The sequence below is a fragment of the Calonectris borealis genome, chromosome 27 (assembly GCF_964195595.1).
Source record: "Calonectris borealis chromosome 27, bCalBor7.hap1.2, whole genome shotgun sequence".
Classification (NCBI taxonomy): Eukaryota; Metazoa; Chordata; class Aves; order Procellariiformes; family Procellariidae; genus Calonectris; species Calonectris borealis.
The window spans coordinates 5,746,980-5,774,931 of NC_134338.1; the positions used below are offsets into that span (position 1 = coordinate 5,746,980).

General features: G+C 53.8%; 2 protein-coding genes across 6 annotated transcripts; one reads left to right on the top strand and one right to left on the bottom strand.

Moving 5' to 3' along the window:
* Positions 1–1,770: 1,770 nt before the first annotated feature.
* On the top strand, positions 1,771–8,815 carry PRNP (prion protein (Kanno blood group)). Of its 2 annotated transcripts, XM_075175023.1 has the most exons (3): positions 1,797–1,832; positions 2,649–2,936; positions 4,905–8,815. In XM_075175023.1, the coding sequence occupies exon 3, from the start codon at positions 4,907–4,909 to the stop codon at positions 5,681–5,683; it is 777 nt and encodes a 258-aa protein (XP_075031124.1). In that variant the 5' UTR covers positions 1,797–1,832; positions 2,649–2,936; positions 4,905–4,906; the 3' UTR covers positions 5,684–8,815. The 2 variants fall into 2 exon arrangements, with proteins under 2 accessions (XP_075031123.1, XP_075031124.1); XM_075175022.1 differs by lacking the exon at positions 2,649–2,936 and having other exon boundaries at positions 1,771–1,832.
* Positions 8,816–15,263: 6,448 nt separating this feature from the next.
* Positions 15,264–27,952, bottom strand: RASSF2 (Ras association domain family member 2). Of its 4 annotated transcripts, none has more exons than XM_075175026.1 (12): positions 27,859–27,952; positions 25,914–26,117; positions 22,701–22,783; positions 21,433–21,508; positions 21,078–21,229; positions 19,265–19,353; positions 17,485–17,636; positions 17,296–17,397; positions 17,062–17,113; positions 16,823–16,944; positions 16,007–16,104; positions 15,264–15,784 (listed from the first exon to the last, which is right to left on the bottom strand). In XM_075175026.1, exons 3-12 carry the CDS (start codon positions 22,757–22,759, stop codon positions 15,715–15,717), a joined length of 972 nt encoding a protein of 323 aa, XP_075031127.1. In that variant the 5' UTR covers positions 22,760–22,783; positions 25,914–26,117; positions 27,859–27,952; the 3' UTR covers positions 15,264–15,714. The 4 variants fall into 4 exon arrangements, with proteins under 4 accessions (XP_075031127.1, XP_075031126.1, XP_075031125.1 ...); XM_075175025.1 differs by lacking the exon at positions 27,859–27,952 and adding an exon at positions 26,660–26,716; XM_075175024.1 differs by lacking the exon at positions 27,859–27,952 and adding an exon at positions 26,533–26,716.

Here is a 27,952-nt window from a genome sequence, read left to right on the forward strand (position 1 = left end):
TATGTGAATTAAAGTGTTTTTGCATGAATTAAAGCAAAAAAAAAAAAAAAATCGATGAGAAGCAATGAAGCGGGGTCAGATGAACCTGGGTCCTCTCCCAGCTCATCATTAAACCAAAGTTTTCCATTTGTTACGAGAAAAACCCATCCCATTAATGCTTTCTAACCTGGCACGAACCCCCGTTGCACTTAACGTCCCATTATTTCCTCCGTCCCCCGTCGCTGCCCGAGCTGCAGCTGACGAAGGGCCAAACCTCCAGCGGAGATCGATGCAGCTCCTGGCTTGCTGCCGGGAGAAATTTTACCCCGAGATGCTACAGACACCGTGTGGCACACGGCTCCGTTAAATAGATGCTGTGGATATACTGGTTTGGGTGGTTTTAGCGCTGCTAACTTCCACAGTAAATTAAAGATTAATTAAAAATCAATAGGCTGCTCGATTTGCAGCTGGGATCCGACAGAGTTTCTATATTTCCCCCAAGAAGACCAGAACTTCCTCTGAAATAGATTATTATGGAAAAATCCTGATTTTTAGAAGCCATGCATGAGTTCATCCCAACCATCCTGTTCCCGGAGCTGTATTTCTTTCTTTTCCTGGCTTTGGATTTTACATAGCCCACTGAAGAGTATTTAAACCAAACCCAGGGAATCAGGAGCCATCTGCGCATTCACACGAGGAATAAATATGCCTGCGTCTTGTAGGAGAGAGCTTCAGCAGGCTCGCTGACCTTAATCCTGCCCCCGTTATTTAATTTTCTCCTTCAGAAATTAATACGGATGTCTCTCCGGCACAGCCAAAGCACCCAGCACAACTCATTTCCCTGCCAGACAGAAATTATTATATTTTTTGTTGACATAAAACGGCCAGATGGATAAACAAACGTATGGAGCGTGGGGGTGGAAATCCTCTTTATGGCCAGATGTGCTCCGCGGTCCGGGGGTGGGAGCCCCCGGCCGTACCTGACCCTCCTATTTCGGGCAACAAAACCTCGGTAGGGTTTTGGTTCTATCGCGTGGCCGTGCCGAAATCAGTCTCAATGCAATTAGTTTCCAGCTTCATTTGCATCTCCCGACCACCATGCAAGCGTCCCGGGTTGCTGTGGACTCAACCCGTTCATTATAGCCCGTCCTAACCCTGAAGGATGGGAACAACTCCCCACCCCGGTCCTTAGGTCTCTATACCCTTACCCTCCGAAAAAGGGCGCCGTAAAAGCCCCACCTTGTCATGAGCATCCCATACAATTTTTAATTGCCTTCTGTGGCGTTCCTGCCCATTAAATATCGGGGTGCCTCAACATAAAGCACGACGGCTCTGCGCGGGAGTGAGTTTTAGTGCTCTGGAGCGAGACAAACTCAGAAAACAGATTCAGCCTTTCCCCCGTAGGTCTGAGCCTATTTTACGTTCGATCCGTCAACCCGCAGAGCATCTCTCTATTTCACAGGATAATGGGCGTGGAGCTGCAGCCGACAACCGCTAAAAGCATCCTTTCCTCTCCCCGAGCCCCAACCCCCAGATTTCCAAACCAGCCCCAACCCCTGCCGATCCCATCGATATTTCTTGAATAAACCACCCCAAGCGCCGCAATTTTCCAACCGCCCGTTTGGTCGCCGGCGTTGCCTCCCATGCCCGTATCTGCCGGGAGGGGTTAAACCCAAATTTTGCGGGATGCTGGCCGCGGTTTTCCCTAGGGAAGGAGGACGGATGCTGGCCAGGCTGTGCAGAGCCGGGCTGCGCAGGAGCCAGCTCCTCCCTCTCGCTATTTATTCCTCCCCGTGGCTCTGCAGCCGAGGCTGAATCACCCCAAACCGAGCAAGCAAACGGGCTCCCAGCCGGTGAGTGTCGGGGAAAAAGGGACGCGGGGGCTTCGGGTGGGATAAATCCAGAGGCCAGGGGGTTTTTAACACAGGGGATGGGGGGCTGCCTCCTCTCCCCACCATCACCCCCTAAAAATAGACATTTCCATCTCCGAAGGCGAGCTTCCTCCTTAAAAGACAGAGCTCTGCTTCTCGCCGCTGCTTGTTTATTCGGGGCTGATTCAAAAGCTGACGCTGGTGGGGAATTTCTTCTTCCCCCCCCCGCCCCCCCCAAGAACGACCTGGAGGGTTTTGTTCTTTCCTGCGGCTCCCAGCTGCGCGGGACTGTGCTCCCCCACTATTTGAGGGTTAAAAAAAAAAAAAAAAAAGGGGGGATTTCTAAAAATTAGGGGTGGCGTTTTCAGAAAGCAAACTGAAAGCCCCTTCCCCATAGCCCCAGCCCTGATTTTTCACCCCCCCTCCCCAAGCCAGGACCTTCCCAGCATCGCCAGGAGGGTCCGGACACCCCCGTTCCCGAGCATCTTCCCACTCTCCCCGCCGCATCGTTCCTCCACCTTCCCCTTCCCCACCTCCCCTCCTTTCTTCTCTCCTCCCGGGCACCTTAACAAGGTTATTTCCGCGGTTATTTTGGCACCAGGGTGTTGGTTTTCCTCTCCGAGGCCGCCTTCTTGCCAGCCCTGCGCACGTAATTGCTGCTTGCGATCGCTCCTCGCATCCTCCATTTTCCGCTTCCCCCTCTGCCCCGAAGGAACGCCGGGTTTCCTCCAACACAAGCGCGGATATACGTCGCTCCGATATAAATCGCCTGAATTAATTTCTCATTTTTGCCCACAGAGAGGGAAAACCGGGGAGGAAGGTTAAAGAGAGTCAGGAAAAAATACCCGCGAAGCCGTTCGATAATATAATTTCCCAATAATATTATGGTCACACCGTAAATATTATTTCCAAGCAGAGGGAACCCAGCTCTGAGCCCGAGGAAGCGGCTCCCTGGTCCCCATCGACCGCATTTATTCGGGGTGAAGCTCAGCTGCCCGAGGAGCTCGTTAATTAGCAGCGCAAACGCAAACGAGCCTTTGCCCTGTTTATCAGAGCTCGTCTCTGCGAAGGCAATTAGAGGAACAGGTTGGTGCTGCCAGGCTGGAATATCCTCCGGGGCTTTGCCGTAAGCTGTTTTCATCCAGGGGTTGATTTTCTCCCCCTTGCAACTTGCTACGGGGAGTCACCGCTTTAAAAAAAAAAGATATTAAAAATTGCCAATTTGCTGCTTTTTTCCCGTTTCCTTTTTTTTTTTTTTTTTTTTTTGAGTGCCCGAGGAGCGTTCGCCCATCCAAGTTTTTGCTGTGTCTTTCAGCTATTTTTAACCCCCCTGATTTCATCGTCGCTCCCCGCGGGTGGGTGCTGTGGGGCAAACCCGCTGGAACGCGGACTGCTTGCACCCCAGTTTTTTTACAAGACGGTGCCGGGCAGGCAGCCCGAGCCTGGCTTTCCTCCCCATCGCGAGGGACGGGCTCTTCCATCTTCCCTGCTCTTTTAATTAACGATCCCAACCCAAACGCTGACATTAAAGGACCTTAATTCAAACATTTCTGGACATAACACCAGATTTTTGGGGGGGGGGGGCGGGGAGGAGAGAAAGAGCATCGTTATCTAAACCCAAAGAGAGATTAATTTGCTTTTTATAGACCGTGGCTAACGTGCAACAGAAGAATTTCTGCCTTAAACGAGGGTTAGTTCTGGCTGTTTGGGCTGTTAAGGGTAATTATCTCACAAGAGACCGTCGTCTCGTACCTGATTTTGGGTTGAGAGGTGACTCCGAAGGAAGCCAGTCCATTAATTGCTGCAAAAAAAAAAAAAAAACCCCACTCAGGACTCAACCCTTAATTGTTTCTTGCTGTAAGACGAGCCAGCAAACGCACCCGAAGCATCCGAGGATGCTGCGAAATGCCCACCCACGCTTCGCCGGGAATGCTTCGCTCTCCCTTCCCAGCACCCTGGCACGCACAGGGGTATTTTGGGGGGGAGCTCAGCCTCGGGCGGGATGGAAAAACCCTTTGCTGTTGCTGGACTTGCATATTAAACAGGAGGGTAACGGCAATTCAACGCTCCTTGGCATTGCGGGGAGGTATCCGAAGGGATTTTGCAGCTGGGGAGGTGTTTTCCAAAGCTCTTTCCGAAGGATTTGCAGACCTGGTGTGTGTTATATGGGCTGGATTATATATAGGGAGAGAAACAGCTCGTTAAAATGGGATTTCATCCTCGCCAGCCCACCAGCTAACGTAGGAGGTGCCTGGCATGCCCCTGGGAAGCCAACGGCACAACGCTGAGTAAGCAGATATTTGCAGACACATTAAACGAGAAAAACGCTGTTCTTCAGTTCAGGCCTGTTGCACATAAACAGGGACTTGGGCAAAACACGCTGAATTTCGTTCTTTGGAAAAAAAAAACCCTCCGGGGCAAGGTTGGGCGCTGCCCTCCTTGCAGCCCCGGGGACCCAAAAGCTTTGAGATGGGGATGAACCTGTTGATAACCATCAATCCTTGCACATCCGACATCTCATTTGTATCTCTGAGTGGGTAGAGCAGGTTTGATAAGCGGATTTTTACCTCCTAAGTGAAGCATTTTTCCCAAAAGCTTTTCTTCCACTACTTAAAATTGCCATTACGAGCAGAGGACCTGTTGGGGAGGTGGGGGATATATATAAAAAAAAATAAAAATACAGAGATATATATAAATAAAAATATAGAGAGATATATAAATAAAAATATAAATATATAGAAATAAAAATATAGATATATAAATAAAAATCTAGATATATAAATAAAAATATAAATATATAGAAAAATTAAATATAACAAGATATATAAAATATTTTAAAATATATATATAAAAATAAGGGGGTTGGGGGAGGATAAATACGCATTTAAATCCCAAGCTGTTTATTCTGCAGCTGGATTAAAGGGGACGACGTGTCTTTTATGTGGTGCCTAAGGAAGGGAGCCTAAAGCCCGCGATGCTCGCGGCGGCGCGGGTGCCGGGGCTGCGGGGTCCCTGCCTGCTGCCCGTAACGCTGCCTCTCCTTGTGTCCCGCAGCCATGGCCAAGCTCCTGGTCCCCTGCTGCCTGGTGGCCCTGCTCCTCGGCGCCTGGACCGACGTCGCCTTCTCCAAGAAGGGCAAAGGCAAACCCAGCGGAGGCGGCTGGGGCACGGGGAGCCACCGCCAGCCCAGCTACCCCCGCCAGCCCGGCTACCCCCAAAATCCAGGCTATCCCCATAATCCAGGCTACCCCCACAACCCGGGGTACCCCCACAACCCAGGGTACCCCCACAACCCCGGCTGGGGACAGGGTTACAACCCATCCAGCGGAGGAAGCTACCACAACCAAAAGCCATGGAAACCCCCCAAATCTAAGACCAACTTCAAACACGTGGCCGGGGCGGCGGCGGCGGGCGCCGTGGTGGGAGGTTTGGGGGGCTACGCCATGGGACGCGTCATGTCGGGGATGCACTATCACTTCGACAGCCCCGACGAGTACCGATGGTGGAACGAAAATTCGGCGCGTTACCCCAACCAGGTTTACTACCGGGATTACCGCAGCCCCGTCTCGCAGGACGTCTTCGTCGCCGACTGCTTTAACATCACGGTGACCGAATACAACATCGGACCCGCCGCCAAGAAGAACGCATCGGAGGCTGGTCCGGCCGCCAACCAAACGGAGACGGAGCTGGAGACCAAGGTGGTGACCAAGGTGATCCGGGAGATGTGCATCCAGCAGTACCGCGAGTACCGCCTGGCCTCCGGCATCCGGCTCCACCTCGCCGACGCCTCCCTCGCCGCCCTCCTCCTCCTCGCCCTCTTCGCCATGCACTGATGCGCCCCGGATCCCGCGGCTTTGAGACGTCACCCGTGTCCCCGTGGGGACCCCCCCGAACCTCCCCGTTTTTGCTTGCGGTCGTCTTTGGTGAAGAGCCCTTGGGGCGCAGGGGCACCGACGCTCCCCATCACCTCCCCGGAGGCTCCGGTTTAGGCAACCGGATAAAAATTTCCTTCTCCACCCCAAACGCGTTCCCAACGTGGCGGGACAGCGATGGAGCTGGATGCCCAAAAAAATGGCCTTCACCACCACCTCCTCCTCCTCCTCCTCGGGGCCACCCCGAGAGGGACCGGGCAGAGGGGAGCTCCCCCGGTCCTTGGCACCCCTGCAAGAGCATTTCTGAAAATCCTCTTTGCTAACAAGCGGGGTTTTACCTAACCCCCTTAGTCCCGCTGCCACCAAAACCCCTTTCCCCGGGGCACGCCGCGGCGTTGCCCCCGAGCACCGATAACCGCGGGGGTTTTACGAGAGTCAGATACGGTTTTTTTTTTCAAGCAACAAGCTGCCGGATTGCAATTTTAACCCTTTAATCCTACAAACCACTCTTCCTCGTGTACATACGGACCTGCCCGCTCCGCACCTTGCATGCTGCGAATACCTCCTGCAGCAATACACAAAAAATAAAGTCATTTTTTTTTTCTTCCCCCCCCCCCGCAGCAAGGCTGAAGCCCCGGCCGGGTTTCGGTTGACCCCCCGCGCCACTTTGCTTTCGGTTGAGCCTCGCTGTCTTTCTTAGCCTGTCTAAAAGGCAAAAAGTGCTGCTGAATGCCCCCCCAAAAACCCCAAAGCGGCAACGCTTGGTGCGTTACAACCCGGGAAAAAGCTATTTTGGATGCGCTATAGGTGACAAGTCACGCTCACACCTCGGCACCTTGACCTAAAGGACGTTAAAATACAGCAAAAAGGATGCTCGGGGCGGGGGGGGCGAGCACGGAGCAAGAGACTTAAATCGGCTAAATCGGATGGTTACGGCAAACAGCATCGGGAAAACCAAGCCTGAGGGGTGGGAAATGCTAAAAAAAAAACCCTAAACCACCTTTTGCGGGTAATTTGCGGAAGCAGCGGGTGAAATTCTTGCTTCTTGTGTTTGGGTCGATGCTGGGTTGTTTATAACCTGTAGCATCTGTAAAGTTGCGCTTGTCGAACCGGTTGCCCCGAGTTATATTTAGTATCTCTCGTGTATTTTGGTTTTTTTTTTTTTTTTTTTTGCAAGGCACTGAATGACACCGTCCTAAATGATTTTTCGCATCGGTGTAAGCTAAGTGAAGATATACATATATATATATATATATATATATAAAAAAAAAAAATAGAGAGAAAAGAAATCTTTCAGGATATTCACCGGAAAAGCAGGGCTTTGAGGTAACCCGTACTTTGTGATACGCGAATGTTTTGTAAATCCGTAGCGGTGCATGCACGAAATTTAACGTTCTGATACTTTTCTAAGTGTTCGACGTCTGGTACAAATTAAAACGGATAAAGCCAAGATGCACGTCAGCCTCCTTCGTGCAAACAGCTCTCCCCCATCCCCGCAGAGAGAAGCGGCATTTTTCACCCTCTCCGTCCCTGCCCCCCCCAGCCTGTGGGTGCCTTTGTTCCCCTTCAGCACTAAATTTGCCCCAAACCCCACAATTTCCGTTAACCTTTTCTCCTCCCCCGCTCCCACTAACGGTACCGCTACCATCCAACAAATATTTTCTAATAAAGCCGATGCGCAGGTTGGGGCCAGGGATTTCTCCTCCCCATAGAAAACCAACACCCATTTACACCTTCTATTCACTCCATCTGTTTTCTGTCCAATACAAGAGTTTCTACATCGGCTGTTTCAGCGGCGTTAAGCCCAAACCACTTCACGTGAAGCCCCAAGCCCTACTTAACGTTGCCAGAAATCCAAATCTCCCCGGTACCTAAACCAGCGTCACCGTCAGATGGCTTAAACTATAGCAAGGGTTAAAAAATTACAATTAAAAAGATGAAAGAGTCTGGACCCTTCAGCTGGACGATGCTTTAATTTTAAGCTTAAGACTAAGCCTTGGACCAGTTTGGTTTAAGCCTATGGAGAATGCGATTTATTGCGCTGCAAACCCCCTGGCCCACAAGGACGTTAAAGAATTTGGTCTTTAAGTGGTGCTCCAGGTCAACCCCAAATGTGACTTTTGGGCAGAAAAATAAAGAAAAGAAGAACTATTCAGCACTAAATAGATGATTATTCCTGCGCGCAAGCAGCTTGCTCCCAAAGAGGAAACCCTAAGGGGTCCGTAACAGGGATCCAGAGCTCCCGTAGGTGCTTGGAAAGAGCAAAATAAAAACGCTTTTTTGCTTGAAATCGGCTACTGGGCGTCACCAGGTGATCTCTGGGCGTTGGTGAGCGGAGCAGCACACGGGGAGCGGGGCAAAACCCAAACAGATGGCGGGCAGGGTGGAGCGTTGGGAGCGAGTTTCCAACAGGAGGAAAAGAAAACTGAAAAAAAGCAGGATCCCACCCTTCACATCTTCCCTGTGCAAAAGCAATTGAAAAAAATGGGGACGGAAAGGAGGATTTGGGGAATAAAAAGCCCCCGGGAGGTTACTGAGTCTCTCCTAAGCGTCTCTACGGCCCCGCTCATCCTACACCAGTTCATCCAACTCCTCTCCAGCTCCAAACTTTACAGGACATTTTATTTAAGATGTTATTTTGCCCTAAATACTCGCAGCTGAATATCTCAGACTTTCCCCCATGTCATTTAAAAGGGGGGCAAATAAATGCAAGACCCCCAAAGCCCCCAGCTCTGCTGCCCTGAAGGGAAAACTGCCTCACCGGTCCCCAGGCTACAGGGGGGACCCTGCTATCAGGGCGAGGTTTATAAACCCCTTCTTATTAATTAAGCTTTTTCAAGGTAAAACGAGAGCGATTTCAAACTTGAAATAAAAAAAGAAAGGGGTAGCAATGAAGATTATGGTCCTTCAGTGATGGGCTTGGAGGACCCATCTCCTAATAGACCTTGCGCTGGCGAGCTGCAGGCCGGCGGTAGGAAGAAAAAAAAACAGCAAAGGAGGAAAAAAAAACAACAAAGAAGGAGAAAAAAAAAACAACAACAAAGAAGGGGGAAAAAAAAAAACAACAAAGAAGGGGAAAAAAAAAACCAACAAAGAAGGGGAAAAAAACCCCAACAAAGAAGGGGGGAAAAAAAAACGACAAAGAAGGGGGAAAAAAACCCAACAAAGAAGGAAAAGGTCCTTTCCAATCCAAACTATTTTATGAAAAATACCCCAAAAAGAAGAAAAATAAAACAAAACAAAACCAAAAAGAAGGGAAAAAAAAAACAAAAAGAAGGGGAAAAAAAAACCAAAAAGAAGGGGAAAAAAAAACCAAAAAGAAGGGAACCCCTCCCAATAAAGAAGGAACCACCCACCCACACAAAGAAGGATCCCCCCAACAAAGCAGGGGAAAAAAAAAAACACACAAGAAGGAAAAAAACTCTGCCCACACAGAAGGAAATTCGCCCCCACAAAGAAGGAAAAAACCCCCAACAAAGAAGGACCCCCTCCAAAAAAGGGAAAAAACCCCAAAGAATGGAAAAATACCCAAAAAGAAGGAAGAAAAAAAAAAAAGAAGGGAAAAAAAACACAAAAACAAGGAAAAAAAGCAAAATAAAAAGAAGGGAAAAAACCCCCAAAACCAAAAGAAGGGAAAAAAAGCAAAACAAAAAGAAGGAAAAAAAACCAAAACAAAAAGAAGGAAAAAAAAACCAAAGAGAAAGAAGGAAAAAAAAACACAGAACAAAAAGAAGGAAAAAAAACACAGAACAAAAAGAAGGAAAAAAAACCCCAAAACAAAAAGAAGGGAAAAAAAACCAAAAAGAAGAAAAAAAACCAACAGAAGGAAAAAAAAGAAAACGAAAAAGAAGGGGGGAAAAAACCAAAAAGAAAAAAAAAAACAAAAGAAAGAAAAAAATAAAAGAAAACCAAAAAGAAGGAAAAAAAAACCCAAAAAGAAGAAAAAAACCCAAAAAAAAACCAAAAAGAAGGAAAAAAACAAAAAAAAAACAAGGGAAAAAAAGAAACCCCAAAGAAGGAGCCCCCCCCATTTTGGGAGCGAGCGCACGGACGTTGCCAGGAAGGGGCAAACGGCCCGGGGGGTTGGACCTCAGCAATACCAAATGCCGATTTTTAGCCCCCAAACCCCATTTCCCCCTCTTGCACGCACAGCACCCCATTTTTCTTCAACCAGCGCGGGGTCCTGCGTGGGTAATTGGGATTTCTGGGGATGAGTTGCCGGGTCGGTGGGGAATATCGGAGCTTTCCCGGCTCCGGGAGCTCTGGAGCAGGACACGGGGACACGGCCCCAGCCCTCGCGTCCTTTAGGAACGGTTGGATCCGATGACCCTGGAGCCCCTCTTGACCCCTTGGAGTGGTTTAACTAGCTCAATTAATTGCTCTGTAGTAATTAATTAATAATTAATTTATGTAAAAATACTCCAAATCCTATAGGATTGCCTTGCTGCCAAGCGAGGCAATTTTCTGATTTAGACTAATCGTAAATACACCCCAAAACTCAAACGCAATAATTTTGGGGGGTCGTTTTTCTATATTCTCCTCCAAATTGCCCGTCCCCCGGCGCTTCGCATCCCTCATCCCCCCAAAACCAGCATCCCCCGTGCAGGCAGAGCAGCCAACTAGATTTTTTTTTTTTTCCCTTGCCTGAAAAAAAAAAACCAAAAAACCCTGCAAAAAGAAGATTTTTGGTGCACGGTTTGCAGAGAGCTGGAGGAGAAATCATCTCCTTTAGAGCCTTGAAATGCAAAGCAAATGCCCAAACCTCACCCGGGGGTGATTTTATCCATGAATTTGATCCGGTGTGGGGATTAGAGGAGCCTCATCGCCGAGCGAACAGCACCATCTCCCGTCCGAGCCCAGCCCCGGCTCCAGGACCAACCTCGGGCTTGGTTTTGCAAGGCTGGCTTTCCCAAAAAAACCCCTCCAAATTTAGGCTGAGCTTTGCAGCCGCCCACGCCGGAGGCCGCCGCTCGCTCCCGGGCTGTTTCAAAGCAAAAATGCGTGAAAAAACCTTGGACTTTTCCAACCGCTCGCCTGGAAAAAACCACATCTCCGAGGGATCGCGGTTACTCGAGAGCAGCCCCGCTCCCCCGTCTGAACCCCAAAACTCCCCAGCACAAGATGATTAACGAGGACGTTAATGGCTTTTTCCTTTTGCAAGGGCTGGAAATGAGAGTTGGTTCCGTATTGCACGCTGGCGGGAGGGAAAAAGCAAGAAAACTTTGGGAATGCGATGGAGGAAGCGCGGGATCATCCCCGCGGCGTTCCCGAGCTCAGGCTATAAATTAGGAGCCGTGAGCGGAGGATGCTCGTGACGGGATCCGGACAGGGAAGCAGGTCTGGATGCAAAATATATGCTGGAAAAATGCAAATTTGAGGCGTGGCTGGAGTTTCTGCCGGGTTTATTGTTTGTTTTAAATAAGCACATTAAAAAAAAAAACAAAAACAAAAACAAAAAAACCCCGCCTCAGCGCATTATAGGAATAATTGGATTTGTTTGACCTAAAAACCAACCCCTAAGCCCGGGGAGAGACCGCGGTGATTCTGACAGCATCCCGTGCCCGCCTGCTCCGAACCGCTATTAAATCCCTCAGGAGCCAAATGACTTCTGGAAAATTAATTATTATTAAAAAAAGCCCAGAAAATCAATGTACATCGGCCAGGGCTCCTTCCCACCCCTCGACAGAGGCGCGACCCGACTCACCAGCTCTCCCGGGGAGACGATGAGGACGTTCACACCCCCCAAAAAACCCCGCTCGTTCCAAGGGGCCACGACCCGCTCACGGCCATCCAGGCTCACAAACCCTTCAGCGAGGGACTTGGGGACGGCGACTGCGGCTGCCCGCACCTTTCTTGGGGATCCCCAATATTTCGCTTGGCGCCTCTTTTGTTTTCTTTGCTGCCGGCAATGGTCGAGGTGGAGCTGCTGCAGCTAAACCCGGTTTTAGGGAAGGTTTAACCATCCCAAGGCAGGGATTAGAGAAGAAAAATGCAGACGCTGGAGGGGAAAGCATCCCTCCCCGCTCCTCTTAACCTCTTCCCGGGGAGGATTTGCATCCTCTCTGCACCCGAGGGAGGGTCAGGCCCACAGCTGGGGGTGTTTGGGGCTGGAAATGCTAAAGGTTGGGACAGGTTTGATCATATTCAAGCCAGAGAGATGGGACGGGGGGGGGGGGGGGGTGTTTGTCCCCGAGCATCATTCTCACCCCCGCAGCATCCCCCAAAAATGCGGCTCTTCCTCGCCTGGCGACCGGTGTTAAACACGCTGGATTTGGTTAAAAAAAGAGAGGATGTCTCAAGGCCAAACTTTATTGCAAGGCGGAGGGGTCCGGTTTTCAAGCCCCGCATCCCCACCCCATCCCCCCCCGAGTCCCAGCGCTCTTTTGGGGGCGAAAGGAGGGTTTTTTGGTAAAGCCGCGTCACGGGAAACCAGAGCCGAGCGCTGGCGGGGCTGATCCAGCGTCTCTCCGGGTGCAAATATCCACACGTCCTTTCCGGGCTGGATTTCCTCCGTAGGTGCTCGTGCAGACGGGGGTTTGCGGGATCCGGGTGGCCCCACGAGCACGGGGGTGGCTGCCCGGCTCCGGTTGCCGGCGCAGGGTCCCGTCGTGCCGGCGGGGGAAACCGAGGCAGCGGCGGAGCATTTCTTCCACCTCCCCAAGCCACATCCAATCTCCCAAAAAAGTCATTCGCTAAGAAATCCCGGGGGGGTTCGGCCGGCCGGGGGTCACCCGGGGTCCCCTCAGCGCTGCAGCCCGTGGCTGACGAAGCAGACGGCGGGTGCCAGCAGCAGAGCAGGGCCGATGCCACCGCGCCGCTCCCCGGGGGCTCGGTTGGGGGGGCCCCGCTTGGCACCCACGTCCGGCCAACTCGGGGCGTGAAAGCCACCCACCGGCGGGGGCTGCCGGGCTGCCGGGATGCCGTGACCCAGACGGGATGGTCGCGGGCGCCCCAAAAGCCCCATGCCGTACCCCGCGGCAGCGCCGGCCGCGATGGCCCCCGCCACCTTAGAGCTGCGCCCGGGGGTGCCACCGCTGCGGGAGACGGCCCGAAAGCCCCCACGCAGCCCCCCGCCGCCGCCGCCTCCTCGCCCGCCGGTTCTCCCACCGGCACCACGGCGGCCGCCGGCGACGTCGCTGAAGAGGGCGAGCAGCAGCATCGCCACCCAGCACCAGGCGTCGCGGGGCCTCATCCTGCCCGACCTGTGAAATGGGCACAAGGAGGGATGGTGAGCGCAGGGATCCCGGCTCTCACAGAGCCTTACACTTGGGCCAACCTACATTTAATATATTAAATACATTAAATGATTAACTATATGTAATGTATTCTTGGACATATTTACCATATTCTATATATTTAATAAAAAGGGAGGGTGGGCACCGCCGGCGGGGTGCAATGCAAACGCTCCCGACTTCCCGAGCAAAATCGCACCTTCCTTTTTCCCCCCCCGCTGCAAAGCACCGGAGCATCACGATGCCATTCCCTCGTCCCCCACCCTGCAACCCCCCGCACCCCAGCCGGCGGCTGAGCAAACAGGCTCATTGTACCGAAGCTGCTGAGCCATCGCCGCCCCAAAATCGTCCCGAAAATAGCAGGAGCCGTGTTGACAAAAAGCCTTTTGAAAAAGCAGAGCCCCCCTGGCCGCCTGCCCCGGCCGCAGCATCCCTGCGTCAGCGTTTCCCTCCCACAGCCCCTGCTAGAAGGTGCCAGGCCCCCTCTATGAAAAAAAAAAAGAAAAAATAGGTCTTGATTAATTTAATTTGTCTCGTTTCTCTGCCCTGCTCCTCCAACAAACGTGGGTTATTTTAAGGAAAGCCCGGAGAAGCGCGTCTCCCCCTTCCAGCTGTTTGCAGCTGCACCGCCACCGCTGAAAACACCGCAAAACTGGGCAGCAAACCCCCTAAAAATTAAGACACGGGGATTTTTTTTTTTTTTTTTTGCCTTCCTATTTATTTCCCCCCCTTTATTTCCCCCTGCTTACGCACCACAACCCAGGGAAAACCCCGGTGCGGAACCTGCCGGGCTGCTCTCCCCACCCCAACCTCCAGCTCAGATGCCTGCCAAACCCCAACATTTTTCCCCTTGCTATCGACCCAATTCCTTCTTTTTTTTATCCCTCAACTCCGGGCCGAGGATTCCGCCCTTACCCGTGCACCCGGCGATGCTTCTTCCCCTCTGCGCCCGCCCGGTTCGACTCACATCGGACTTTTCCCGACGGATAAAGCTTCGATAAGCGGAGCCAACGTCACTGGTATCCCCCCTCCTGCGCGGGGAGGGATAAACTGGCTTCAATGGGCTGGATAAACGCGGCTTCGGGGAGAGAGCAAAGCGTGGCTGGGGATAACCTTGGGGATGCAGAGAGCTCGAGGAGGAGAGAAAAAACCCAAATAAATCAAGTTGAAAAACTCCACGGGTTTAAAAGCGAAGCGAAGCAACGCAGAGGTTTTCTTCTAAAGAGTTGTTTTACCTTCTGGAAGGGAAATATCCAGAGGACGGAGCCCGCCGACCGCACTGCGTGGGGATAAAAAGTCTTTAAGGGCTTGATAAACCCTACAAGAGCCCCCCAAAAATCCTCCGGCGATTCAGTTGGGAGTCTCCAAAACTGCAAGGCGGGAGCATTTCTCCTCGGGAAAACTTCTCCGCCAGGATTCAGGCAGGTTTTGCTCTTCTCCCTCGTGGCTCCCAGCCCACGCAGAGCGCATTTCGGTAGCATTTCCAGCCGCAAAGTGCTTTATTTTGAACAAAGCAGGCCCTAACTCGGGGGGTTTCATTCTGTATTAAGTCGCTACATGTTTCGTTTTCTTGTTAATCAACGAAGCAATGCCACGGTCATCCTTCAAAACACAGAAAAAGCTTTTCTCGCCGTACAATGCTTGCCCCTAAGACGCGTTAAAGGTGGAAAAGGTACCATCGAAATAAAAAAAAAAAAATTACAAAGATACATTGCAAAAACTCAAGGGAGGGAGAAAAATCAGAGTTTTAGTTCCCATCGAGGTATAAAATCGCTATTGCTGGTTTAGCCCGGGAGGAAAGAGGTTTTTCCAAGGTGTGATGGTGATAACGGAGCCCATCCCGGTCCCGGTTTCACCAGGCCGATGTGCCGGCACCGATTTGCAAAATAACCCCCCCTCTTTATTTCTGCCTCTCCCTCCTCCTGCCGTCCCCCCGCTTTCCGTACAGCACCCCTCCGGAGATGCTCAGCGCCAGAAACCATTCCCGCGACCCTGTCCAGGTTTGACATCGCGGTTTGTTTGTTTGTTTGTTTGTTTTTAAAAAAAAACCTCTCAAATTAGTGCAAATTAGAAAGGGGGAAGGAGGGAGTTACGCGACCAGACGCAGGTTAAGGGAACGCGCCGGAAAAAAAAAAATAAGCGATTTACTCTTTCGCTGTAAATCCAACCGTCAGTCCCCAGGTTTGCTTTCGGCAGCAAAAGTGTTCAAAAAAAACCCCAATTCTCAGCGGACCCTTACGGATTTACAAAAACTTCCCGTCACCTGCGAATTATTGCAATAGAAATGTGCTTTTTTTTTTTTTTAAAAAAAAAAAAAAAAAGAGGAATTTTTTTGTGCTTTCTTGCCACCGAGCGGCGGATCCTCCGCCGGGAGCCGTGTGCCGGCACCGCTGCAGCGAACGTCTTCCAACTGAGCCCAAATTCTTGCTGTCGGAACGCTTTGCAGCCCTGCTCACGGATTCCCTCTTTTTTTTTTTCCCGCCCCCCCCCCCAGTTATTTCCAGGGATTTGAGGTTTTGGCCGAAGCTGCCACCAGCCAGAGCCTTGCTGGGAAAAACTCCATCTGCAGAGGAGGAACCCCCCGAGGATGCCGCGCAGATGAAGGCGCGGGAGGATGGGTTGGCTCAGAGCCGGAGCGATCCGGGCGGACACCTGGAGCGCTCCGGGAATGACGGGGGTTTGGGATTCGGTACAGTACATCCTGCAGGCGAACGGCTTTTGGTGCGATGCAACCCGGAGCCGGGGCGTCGGCGAAGAGTTTCACATCGCCGTCGGACCTTCGGAAATCTCCTCCAGCCTTTGCTCGATCATCAGCCGGAGGATGGAGTATCTGCAGAGGCGAAGGACAAGGAAAAGAGGATTTTTCCAGCATCGAGCTGGGCTTTTAACCCAAATTGCCGAGAAAACCCTCGGAATAATGCAAAGCTCAGTGGCTCACGCATGCATTAGGGATGCAAGGCTGTGCAAAGGAATTTGCGGCCCCAAAATAACCCCCCGACGACGTCCTTAACTCTCAGCATCTCCGCTCAATCCCCCCCCCAGCCCGGCGTACTTGCGCATTAGCTTCTTCACTTCGCGATCCTCCTCTTCCTCCAGCTTCTGGATGAAGCTCCTGAGGACGGGCATCTCAAACTTGATGTACTGAGCAACCTGGGGGGGGGAGAAATGCCCAGCCGGGTGATGAAGAGGGCGATGCACCGACCCCGCGAGGCTGAAGGCGACCTCGCAGCATCCTCTCCCCGGATTTAACCGGGGAAATCAAGGACCCCCCTGAGTTTTGCAACAAACCCTAAAAGAAACGACGTTTCCTCCGCACGGCACGAACACCCGCGTGTGCAAATAATTAACTAAATTATTGGGGAAAAAAAAAATCCACCTAAGCTTTATTTTATTTTACCCACGGGCTGCAAGACTCGGTTCCTTCATATGGAGAGCCCCGCACATCCCCAACGCATCACCGAGCGCTGTTGAAGCCCAAATATACCCCAAAAAGGGCCTCATCTGTGCTCCGATTTAGGAGCCGAGCGGCGGCGGGGTGGGAGGGGGGCCGGCAGATGGCACAAACGAGCCGTTCCCCACCCGCAGCGCTTTCCCCGGCCAAAAAATCGCAATTACGCCGAAGGACGCGCAGCAATCGCTCTCCTGCGATCGGCTTCGGGACGGTAAAATAGGGCTGGGGGGGCGTTTGCTCTCGGTTCCAGTTTAAAGACGGCTCTTTAAGCGCAGAAGAAGGTTTTTCCCGTAAGATGGGGAGTTTTCACGGGGAGACGCGGGAGCAAAGCAAAGCAATTCCCGCATCCCCTGCGTGCAGCCGTCTCCCCTGGTTTTCCATCCAAAAGCGACGAGCATCCCGTGCCGGCAAACTCACGTCGTAGGTGACTTCTTCCACCTGGTCCTTCTCCATGAGGAAGACCTTGGAGACCTGCTCGCAGGGGCCTTGCAGGATGCGGGCGATCAGGGGGTAATCGCTGGCTCGCAGCTTCTGCTTCTCTGCAACGCCAAAAGCACCCGGCGTTCGACCCGGACGAGACTTTGCCACGGCCGATGCGTCGGGAGGGGGTTGGTTGGGGTTTTTTTTTTGGTTTTTTTTTTTTTTTGCAGGCTCACCTCCGCTGGTGTGGACGATGTACAGCGCAAACTCCTCCGCCGAGTTTTCAATCTGAACGGAGACATAAATCGCTCTTAAAGGTCCACCCTGCTACCCCAGACTTCCCCAGCCATGAAAAAAAATTCACAGTCTTTCGCTCCGCCGTTGCATTTTATACCCACGGGCTATAAATTCCCCGTGCGGAGCCACCCGGGAGCGCGGCGGCGGGGGCGGGGGGGGGATATCTAACGTACCTTGAATTTATTGAGCAGCAGTTTGAGGACCTGGGGGGTCGTCATCGTGCTGTTTATCCGGACGTTGGTGACGGAGCCGTACGCCGGCGTGAACACGGACGTCTACGGGGCGCAGAGTCCATTTAAAGCCCACCCTGGTTTTCTCCATCGGGAGAGGTTTTGGGGAGCCGGCGAGGTTTCGGGGCTCACCTTATGGTTGTAGAAGTGCCCGTTGATGGAGAAGCGGTGACGGCGGATGCGCCGCTGCTCGCTGGGGGTGCGGGCGCTGCCCCGGCGCCGTACGCCCACGTCGCTCCGCGTCCGCATCAGCTGCGGCGTCTCCTCCGGCTGCGATTTGGTGACTGGAAAAGACCCGGTGGGAGGATGGGGCTGAGGATCGGGGGCAAGTGAGAACCCCCCGGGGTGCTACCCCCGCATCTCCCCGCTGCAGAATAGCTCCCGTGGCTGCAAAATCCCCATCCCAGAAACCCAGTCCTACAAACTTCCCAGGATTTAACCCACCAGTTTAAACCACGGCAGCTACTGGTTTAATCTCTCCCAGCTCCTAAAAGAGGCCATTAATTCCGAATTAACTGCGTAAATCCAGGCTGCTACCTGGATAAAGCCTCTTCTCCCGGGGGCTCGAGCATCTTGACTCGCTTTTTCACAATTTAACTTTTTTTCTCCCCCCCCCCCCGCCTTCCTTTCCTTTAATGAGAACAGGCAAACGAGGCCGGCGCTTCAGATCTCTGCGTGAAAACTGGCCTGGGTCCAGATTATTATAAACTAGCTCTTCATCCATTTTTAATGAACCTCTCGGGCTGGAGCTTGGATGTTTTAATTCAAAGCATGTCTGCAGCAAGAAAAATCTCTGGTGAGCGCCGCTCCAGATGCCACGGGCCGCGGTGACTGAGCGCTCACGAGGAGCCGTGCACGCACGTTACGCGCTGATTTTTTACAGGCTTTTGGAGAAAAATGTAATAAAAAGACTTTTTTCTTATGCGCTGGCAGAGGATTAACATCATATGGGCGGCTGGAATCGCTGCTGGGTTATTTCTACGGCGCGGGTATCACCCCGGCAAGCTTTAGTTAAGGGGGGAAAAAAACCCAAGTGTCATGCGTGGGGAGAGCAAAAAGAGAACGGGGAAAAGCTGGAGGATCAAGGACGGGGCAAAGGGTTTCATGGATCGATGAGTTTTGCGAGTGCTCAGCTCCTCCCCGAGCCGGGAAGTGGGTGAGCATCCCGAAGCCGAAAGGAGTAGCTGGTTCGGCTCTGCCTCCGGGGTGTATTTCTGTAAAAAAAAACCCCGCAAAAAACAAACAAACAAACAAAAAAAAGCCAGGAACATCTGCAAAAGACCCCGATCGAATGAGAAAAATGCATAAAGCAGGTTTTTCCAGTGGGAATTGCCGGTGGGACAGCTTGCACCCCGTTCAGCGCTGCCTCGTGCTAAAACCAAGGGGTTAACGAAGAGCCGGGGCGGACGAGCTCTTCCCCCTCTCTCCAGAAGAAAAACCAAGGAGGGGGGGGGGAAAACCCAACCCCTTTGCAGCGATGTTGACTTCCCCATGGTAACGGCACTTCCCAACGGCGCCTATTCTTCTTCCCTAAAAGCGGAGCCGCCGGGAAGGGGAAGCACCGACATCCTTTTCCCTCCGATCCCACGAGGCTCTTGGCTTCATCCCCCTATTTTTTTTTTTTTTTTTTGCCAAGCTCCTCTTCACCCCCTCCCACCGCGACCCCTTTCCTCGAGCAAAAGCCCTTAGGAAGGGTTTCGGGCCATCGGGGCGAAGATTTTCTCGCTGCAATTAAATAAATTAAATATAGGCGCTTCGGAAATGGCTTCAGGTGCCATGGAGCAAGACGGAGACACGGAGTTCTAGTGAAAAAAAATGCCTGGTTTCTATTTTTTTTTTAAATCAAACTGGAGCATAAGGCAGCTGCTCCCAACCACCCGGCTAAATCCAACCGGATCCGAGCCCGGCTCACCTGCGCCGCTCCCGGGAGCCTCCGTGTTCGGCGTCACCTCCGCATCCGTAACCTGGATGTCCGGCAAAGTGCTGGGCTTCAGCACGGAGCTGGCGATAAAAAATAAGAAACGCTGGGCACGCAGCTGCGGCGGGAACGCTAACCGGGATAATTTCCCCCCCGAGCCCCCACGCTGCTATTTCCAGGATGGGAAGCGGCCCGTTCTCCCTGCGGATTTGGCAGATAACCACCCCTGTAGTCTAATTGCAATATAAATCCCGAATCCCGTCCTGTCCCGCTCCCAAAAAACCCTTTGGAGGGTCTTAGCCCCGCTGCCCTCTTCCCGGGAAGGGAGGCTGAAGCCTTTTTGCCAGCTCCAGGACACAACGTGCCCGAGCAAAACTCAACCTGTCCCCCTTTTTTTTTTCCTCTTTGCAGACATCTAAAAAAATCCTGGAAACACCAGGCAGACCCCCCCCAAGACCCCCCCCCAGGACCCCCCCCGCTGTGCCGGAGAATTCCTTGGGCTCGGCGCAGCAGCCGGCAGGAGATCGGTGGGGAAGTTAAAACCCAGCTGGTGTTGGCAGGAGCAAAGGGGTCTTTGCAAAAGGGGGGGGTGCAAAAGGGGGGGGGGGCTTTGCAAAAGATGGGGTTCATTGCAAAAAGGGGGGGGTCTTTGCAAAACAAGGGGGGGGTGTTTGCAAAACAAGGGGGGGGTTGCAAACGGAGGGTTGCAAGTGGAGGGGGTCTTTGCAAAAAGGGGGGCTTACAAAAAGGGAGGGTCTTTGCAAAAGGGGGGGTGCAAAAGGGGGGGTGCAAAAGGGGGGGTGCAAAAGGGGGGGTGCAAAAGGGGGGGGGGTTTTGCAAAAGATGGTGTTCATTGCAAAAAGGGGGGGTTTGCAAAAGGGGAGAGTCTTTGCAAAACAAGGGGGGTGTTTGCAAAACAAGGGGGGGGTTGCAAATGGAGGGTTGCAAAAGGGGGGGGTCTTTGCAAAAGGGGGGGCTTACAAAAAGGGGTGTCTTTGCAAAAGGGGAGGTCTTTGCAAAAGGGGGGGGGCTTTGCAAAAAGGGGGGGTTGGCCGAAGGGGGGATTCTTTGCAAAACAAGGGGGGTGTTTGCAAAACAAGGGGGGTCTTTGCAAAAGGGGGGGTCTTTGCAAAAGGGGGGGTGCAAAAGGGGGGGTGCAAAAGGGGGGGTGCAAAAGGGGGGGTGCAAAAGGGGGGGGCTTTGCAAAAGATGGGGTTCTTTGCAAAAAGGGGGGTCTGCAAAACAAGGGGGGGGTCTTTGCAAAAAGGGGGGGTCTTTGCAAAAAGGGGGGGATACAAAAAGAGGGGGTCTTTGCAAAACAAGGAGGTTGTTTGCAAAAGGGGGGGCCTTGCAAAAAGGGGGGGACTTTGCAAAAAAGAGGGGTGACAAAAAGAGGGGGTCTGTAAAAGGGGGGGGTCTTTGCAAAAAGGGAGGGGTCTCTGCAAAAGGGGAGGGTCTTTGCAAAAGGGGGGGGTGTCTTTGCAAAAGGGGAGGGTCTTTGCAAAAAGGGAGGGGTCTCTGCAAAAGGGGAGGGTCTTTGCAAGGGGGGGGTGTCTTTGCAAAAGGGGAGGGTCTTTGCAAAAGGGGGGGGTGTCTTTGCAAAAAGGGGGGCCTTTGCAAAAAAGGGGGGGTCCCTGCAAAGTGAAACCAAGCCACTTTATTTCGGATTTGGCTTCTTCAGGGTGTTGCACGTTGGGAAAAAAACCTCAGGACCCAGCCAAGGCAGCTTGGGGGCTGCAACCCAGCAAACGCTGCCTTGGGCTGGGGCGGGGGGGACACCCACCTCTTCCCCCCCCCCCCCACTCACCCGTGGGCTCCCAGGTTGCAGCCGGAGTGCCAGGAGGAGGAGGAGGGTGGGGGACGGATGCGCTGGTTGTCGTCCTGCATCTGCAGGCGGATGGGTCGCCGCAAGCCCCAGGAGATGTTCAGCAGCCCCTCCACGATGAGCTCGCCTTCCTCCTGCGCGAGAGACGGCCGGCTCCGTACCCCGAACACAAACCACGAGGGATTTTTGGGGTTTTTTTAAATTTTTTTTTTGCACCTCACAAGTCTGAATCAAACCCGATTTCCTGGTTGTTTGTTTTTTTGTTTTTTTTTTTTTTTTCCCTTCTCTCTGCTGCCAGGGAGAAGTTGGGTGCCTGCTCCGGGGGGGGGTTTCTTACCTCCCGGTGCCGTAGCTGCAAATTTTGCCCTTCGTAGTAGATGTTGTACGTCTTCAAGTGTAAGAGCAGCTCATTTCTGGGGATAAAAAAAAAAAAAAATGGGAAAGATGCTGAGAAGGGACGCGGAGGAGCGAGGGGGGACGCTGCAGGCACCGCTCAGTCCCCGGCGTGGTGCCCCCCGAGCCGGCCGGGGTGGGAATTCTGGGGAACTGGGAGCAAGCAGGAATTGCTTCCCAAGGCCAGGCTGGGCAATGAACCTGCTACGCTGCTGGGGGACCCAAAACAGCTTCATTTGGGGCAAATTTGGGTCTTTTGTTGCCTCTAGACCTCCCTTCTTGAGGCTACGTGCTGCAGGGTCAACCAGGGGTTGCAACCACGAGTAGGGGGGGACAAGCTCCCCCGCCACCGTGCCCTCCATAAGGCGCCCAAAAAGACGTAAGAAAACCCGTCAGCCCTCGGTGGAGTCGGTCACAAGGCTGAAAACCAAGGAAATTTTCGGAGCGCCCCAGCCCGTGGGTCATGTTGGAGTCACAAGTTTCCACAGGCGACTTTATCACGTCGGCTCCGGACCCTGACCTCAAAGTAAAAGTCTGAGCCCTGCTCCAGTTGCAAATGAAAAATAAAAATCAAATTAAAAAAAAAACCAACCCCCAACAAACAAAAAACCCAAACCAAAACCCACCCAAGCCAGGCGGTCTCAGCACCGCTACGAATCACGCGGCAGCCTCTGGCGTTAATTCATAAAGCTGGCATTAATTCAGCCGGCTGATTGAGTCGAAGGATGCTCGGCCCCATCCGACTAGGATAAAGCAGCACGAATCACGGGGATTTGGGGTTATGAGAAAGAAAAAAGGGGGGGAAAAAATATCACGTGTATGCTTTATCTCCTCCGAAACCTTCCTTGCAACTTAAAAATCCTTTTACTTCTTTACCAAAGCATAAAAGAGCAATTACTAATCAGGACCTTTTTCAGCAAAACCTCTATTTCATGAAAGTTTATAAAGCGTTTGGCCACGCTCCTAAGAAAAAAATTTCCAAATCCCATCAACAACCCTTTTTTTTTTTTTTTCTTTTTTTTTTAAAGGAAGTTGCCCTTTCTCGCCCCAGAACGGCTTTTTTCTTTCCAAATCCAACCGAATCGAGTTAAAACCCGGGGTCGCTCCCCTCCGCCCAGCTCGAAGGCGAAAACCCCTGGGAATATCGCAAATAATTCCCCGGCTACCAGCACCCACCGTATTTCTGCGTTACAGCCCTGCCGAGCATCTTACTTGGAGATGTATTTGTCTTTTCCGCAGGGGACCAGGTACTCGCAGCCGCCGTAATCCATCCTCCCGCTCTTCTTTCATGGGAGCTGAATTACAAAGAGGGAGGAGAGAAAAGCATCGGCGTGAACCGCATCCCTGCTACGCGCCCCGGGATAACGGGGAAAAAACCAAACTTGCTTGGATTTGGAAGAACTTTTGGGAAAAAGCTCCAGTGGATGCAGCCGGGGGTAAAGTTTGATGCGGCTCCTTCGGGAAAACCGATGGAGAGGGAAGGGAAATCAGATAAGGGGAGAAGCGTTGTAAACTCACTGAAAATTTAATACCGGCAGAGAGACGCCTACGCTAACATTTGCATCTCGAGCACCCACGGACGATGCCAGACCAGGAGGTGGAAGGGTTATAAGCAGGATTTGTTCCTTTTCTCCGTTTATTTTAGTAGGGTTTTGCTACAAAACGCAGGTCTGGATCTTATTGCTGCCTCGTGCCGTCCCGAAACCAGGCAGCGGGCACGAGGGCGGACTTCCGCAAGCAGCGAGAGAGGCTGGGCTGGTTCCTTTATCTATTTTTTTTTTTTTTTTTTTTAACGATGTCGGTTAAATTTTTGTGCGTTCCCTCCAGCGCCAAAACATTTTCCATCGCTCTCGTGCAAACAACTCGGAAATTTCCCCTAAAATCCCACCTTTGGAGTGGCCCCGGCTTAAAGCACGAGAGGGATTTTTGGATGCTACGAAGCGGAATTAAAAGGAGTTTTAGGGCGAAGCCCTCGGGGTCGCTCGCGGACTTTGGAAATCGGGAGCACTTTGGAAATCGGGCACTGGAGAGATGTTCAAGGGGAACGTCGGGGCCGTTTTGAGCGACAAGGAAGGGCTTTTCGGGTCGCGCTTTTCCTCCCGTGTTTGTGCAAACTCTCCTACAGACAGGCTTTCATTTTTCCAGGGTCTCTCCCTTCCCTTCCCTCGTCCAGCAAGAGAAACCGAGGCGAGAAAAGAGCATTTGATTCACAAACCGCTGTTTTCTTCCACCTCCTGCATCGCCATGTGCTTCCCTTCCAATCCCCTGGGAAACAAACCCATTTTCCTGCCAAAAAACCACAACACCCCCCCCCCCAAAAACCCAGGCGGATAAATGACTCAACCAAGGCCGAACGGTAAAACCTGTGTCGGAGAACGGACCTGCCCCTAAAACCTCAGCCCAGCGGCCACCCCCGCTCCTTCCCCCGCGCATCGGGATATATTCTAGCAAATAAATCAGATGCAACAGCAAAAATATTCCGCGGCGCGCTTCAAACCGGAGCAGGGTTTGCAAAAGCGAAGCTTGCCTTTAAGCAGGCAGAAACAGGCAGGGGAAGGGCAGGAAGCCGGCCTGGAGAAAGCAGAAGAGAAACCCTCCACCGAAAAAAAAAAAAAAATCACACGTCGCAACGGAAAAGCTGACAAAGCTTCGGGTTTCCTGACGAGCCGAGGAGCCGCGCGAGCATCCCGGCAAAGCCCGGCATCAACCCTCCTCCGGCAGCCGCTTCTCCCGCATCCATCCCTCCTCCCACAGGGAATAAACCCAATAATAATCCTATTTATCCCTCAAAAAATGATATCGGGAGGGGATTTTTGCAGCCGGCTTTCTGGCTTCGGGATAAATGTCGGCGCGGCAGCTGCTTGGCACCCTAAATTTGGGGGTGAGATACGGGAACGGTAGAAATACGCATCTCGCTTGTGGGTGTCCCCTGAAAGCCGATGAAGAAGCTCCGGGGAAGCCACCGCTAAGGCGTTGCTGCGGGATTAAACGACACGGCTGCTTGGCCCATGCAAAAATATTGCCAAAAATACCAAAGCGGCTAAAAAAAAAAAAAAAACAAAACCCAAAAACCCCCTCCAGCGGCGCAGCCCGGGGCGGAACCTTTGGTATCGCAGGGAGTTCGGCTCCGTGGCATCGCGGTGACACGAAGGGGGGAAGCCAACGCCCCGGTTCCCTTGAGGGGCCGTCGGGGTGGACTCCAGCTGTAAAAAACCCCGTATTTTGGGATGGAAGGGGAGCCCTGAAATGCAGGTTCATCCCCCCGCGCCGAGGAGCCCGGTTTCCTGTTTACCGGCCCGGCGCTGCCACCTTCGCCTCCGTCATCACATCCCCTTCCGAGCAAGTGAGGAAAGGGGCAAATTCTTCCTTTTTTGGGTCTCGAGGGCGCTGAGCTGCGGGTGGAAGGGAGCGGCGGCCGCCCAGAGATCCTCAAATGGAGACGCGCCACCACCGCCCCCCCGATTTTCTGCCACGGCTTTGGCGAAAGGCTGGAAATCGCCAAAATAAACGAGCTGGCAACGTGCAAATTGCCCAATCGGTTGCTCAACCTCGGCAGCTCAGCGCCGTCTTCATTTCCCAGCACCCCCCGTGCCTCAGTTTCCCCACTCCGAGCCGACGTACTTCCTTCGCGCCCGGTGCGGGTCGAGGTTTCGCTGCCGTCTTGCAAAACGCTTTTAAAAAACCATCGGATCAAATCAATCCCCCCTGCACACGTGGCGGGAGGATTTCAGCCCTCGCTGCCCTCCAACACGAGCCGTCGGCTGCTCCCGCAGTCACTGTCAGGCCTGACCGACCCCAGACTTATTCCCCTCCCTAAAAATAACCTTCCTAAGACCCTTCCCCGCATCCCTGCAGCCCCATCTGCCCGGCGGTGCAGAGGGAGCCTGGCTACGCTCGCAGCCCCTCGCACGGAGCGGGGCCGAGCGCTCGCTTTCGCAGAGTTCCCGGGGAGGGGGGACACACGCACAGACCAAATACAACAACAAAATTAGGAAAAAAAAAAAAAAAATCGAAAAAACAACCCCCAAGATCGTGTTTTCAGCAGGAGAAGGGTGGTCCTGCTCCTGCAAAGAAAGGAGCATTTTTGGGGGGGGTTTTTGCTTTCTCGGTCCCCTCCCGCAGCACGCGGATGCTTCAGCTGCATCCCCGCTGCCCGCTCGGGCGGGAGACGCGGTTTCGGCGCAGCTGATGCTTTCCCCCGGCCGTGCGAGGGATTGTGGGAATATCCCGCTCCCCGGGGAGGCCGCGATGCTCCCTCCTGCACAAACCCAGCCCAGCGCGGCTTTTAACCAGCCCAACGGCGCATCGATCGTGGTGCAATCGGTAGCAAAGCATCATCCGGAGGCGACAGTTCCTCCCTCGCAGGCACCGAGAGCCTCTCAAAGCTGCTTTGCTCAGCGGTGGGATACGACCGAGCGCTCTCACCCCGTCCCGGCAGATCCTTTGCTCGACCGACGGTGCTCGTGGACGGCTCCCGGAGCCGGTGCAGCGGTGGCTCTGGCCCAGGCGTTATTTTGGAGCCGGGATTTCTTCCGAGCGTCCGTCCGGCGTCCCTAAGCGCGAAGGTGCGGCGGCTCCATTGTTTTCCAGCGCCGCTATTGTTCGTCAGCCCAATTGCTCAGCCCCGTCCTGCGAAGGGGAAAGGAGGGGAGCGGGGAGCGGTGGCAGAGCCGCCGGCGGGCGATGCCATCAGGGTGCCGGCACGCTTGGGGACAAGCGAGGGGGACCCATTGGCCACACTCAGCGGGTCAGACCCGCCGAGCAGAACTGGTGGCCATCAACAGCTTGTTGTGGGCTACGGGAAAGGAGCTGGGGGGGTCTCCCCCCCGGTGCAATGGGGGCCGCAGCGAAGGTGTCGTGACCAGGCTGGGGACCTGCGGGTGCTCGCGGGTCCCCTCCAGCCCGCGAGAGCAGCCAGCCCCAAAAGAGAGGGTGATGCCGAGGATGCTGGTTGGGTGCAGAGGTGACACCCCACGGGCGTGGGGGCTGGACCCCCCCCACCCCCCCACCCCCGGGGTGGGCGCTGCCTTCGCCTTCTACTCACCGCGGATGGGGCTCGGGGGGGTCCCGCTCAGTCCCGGGGCTGCTCCCCCGCCGCGCCAGGGATGGGGACGGGGATGGAGGTGGGGGTGAGGATGAGGATGGGGGTGCCCCGTCCCGGCCGCACTCACCCGGTGCCGCTCCGCGCAGCAGCCGGAGCCCCCCGGAGGGCCGCCCCTCGGCGGGGCGGGGCGGGGCGGGGCGGGGCGGGGCGGGCGGACGCGCAGCGCGGACGGGGCGGTGGAGACGCTCCGGGGTTCTGGTTTTGAAATCCCGGGAGACACCCCTCTCCGGCACCCAGGGTCACCCCCGCATCCCAAGGGACACCCCTTACTGGGTGCCAGGACTGGGGATGCCCCAAAGGATTCCCTACCTCGGGCACCCCCCGGGAGTGGGATCCCAAAGGATGCTCCATCTCAAACCCCTGGTTCAGGGTCTGGGACTGGGTTCCCAAAGGACACCCTGCTGGCACCCAGGTTGCACCCCAGGACCAGAATCCCAAAGGATGCCCCATCCCCGGTGCCAGGACCAGGATCCCAAAGGATGCCCCATCCCCGGTGCCAGAACCAGGATCCCAAAGGGATGCCCCATCCCCGGTGCCAGGACCAGGATCCCAAAGGGATGCCTCAACCCCGGTGCCAGGACCAGGACCCCAAAGGATGCCCCATCCCCGGTGCCGCGACCAGGATCCCAAAGGATGCCCTATCCCCGGTGCCAGGATCAGGATGCCAAAGGGATGCCCCATCCCCGGTGCCAGGACCAGGATCCCAAAGGATGCCCTATCCCCGGTGCCAGGATCAGGATGCCAAAGGGATGCCCCATCCCCGGTGCCGCGACCAGGATCCCAAAGGATGCCCTATCCCCGGTGCCAGGATCAGGATGCCAAAGGGATGCCCCATCCCCGGTGCCAGGACCAGGATCCCAAAGGATGCCCCATCCCTGGTGCCAGGACCAGGATCCCAAAGGATGCCCCATCCCATGCACCTGGGCTGGAAATGCTCTTATGATCAGCTCCAGCTGAGTGCAGGACTCCCGGAGGGAGCTTTGCAGCCTGCATCACACAGGATAAAGTGGTTATTTCTGCTTTAAAATGCCCCAAACCCTGTGATATTCAGTGCCAGAGCCACGCAGGCATCGCACTTTGCTGTTCTGCCTTCGGGACGGTGCAACAGGGCCGTGCGCTGGCAGCAAGCGGTTCCCAACCACAGCCGTGGGATCCCGTCCGGATCCAAAACCGCCCCCGAGAAGGGGACTGAAGAGGAAATAAATTAAAAAAAAAAAAAAAAAAATCTGCTTGGAAGCAGATGTTGCAGCTTGGGGTCACGGTTACCTCCGAAACGGCGCTCAGCCTCCAGCCTCCGCTCCCAGGCTGCGGGTCCCATCCTGCCCGTGCACCCCGCGTCGCTGCGGGGAGGGTTTGGGGG

Bases quoted from the DNA above. Each gene is read 5' to 3' on its own strand.
- RASSF2 (XM_075175026.1), bottom strand. From the start codon at position 22,759: ATGGATTACGGCGGCTGCGAGTACCTGGTCCCCTGCGGAAAAGACAAA. The intron at 21,230-21,432 runs GTAAGAAACCCC...TCTCTCGCGCAG, and splicing joins TGCAGCTACGGCACCGGGAG to GAGGAAGGCGAGCTCATCGT. The intron at 17,114-17,295 runs GTACGTTAGATA...GTCTCCGTTCAG, and splicing joins TGCTGCTCAATAAATTCAAG to ATTGAAAACTCGGCGGAGGA.
- PRNP (XM_075175022.1), top strand. From the start codon at position 4,907: ATGGCCAAGCTCCTGGTCCCCTGCTGCCTGGTGGCCCTGCTCCTCGGC.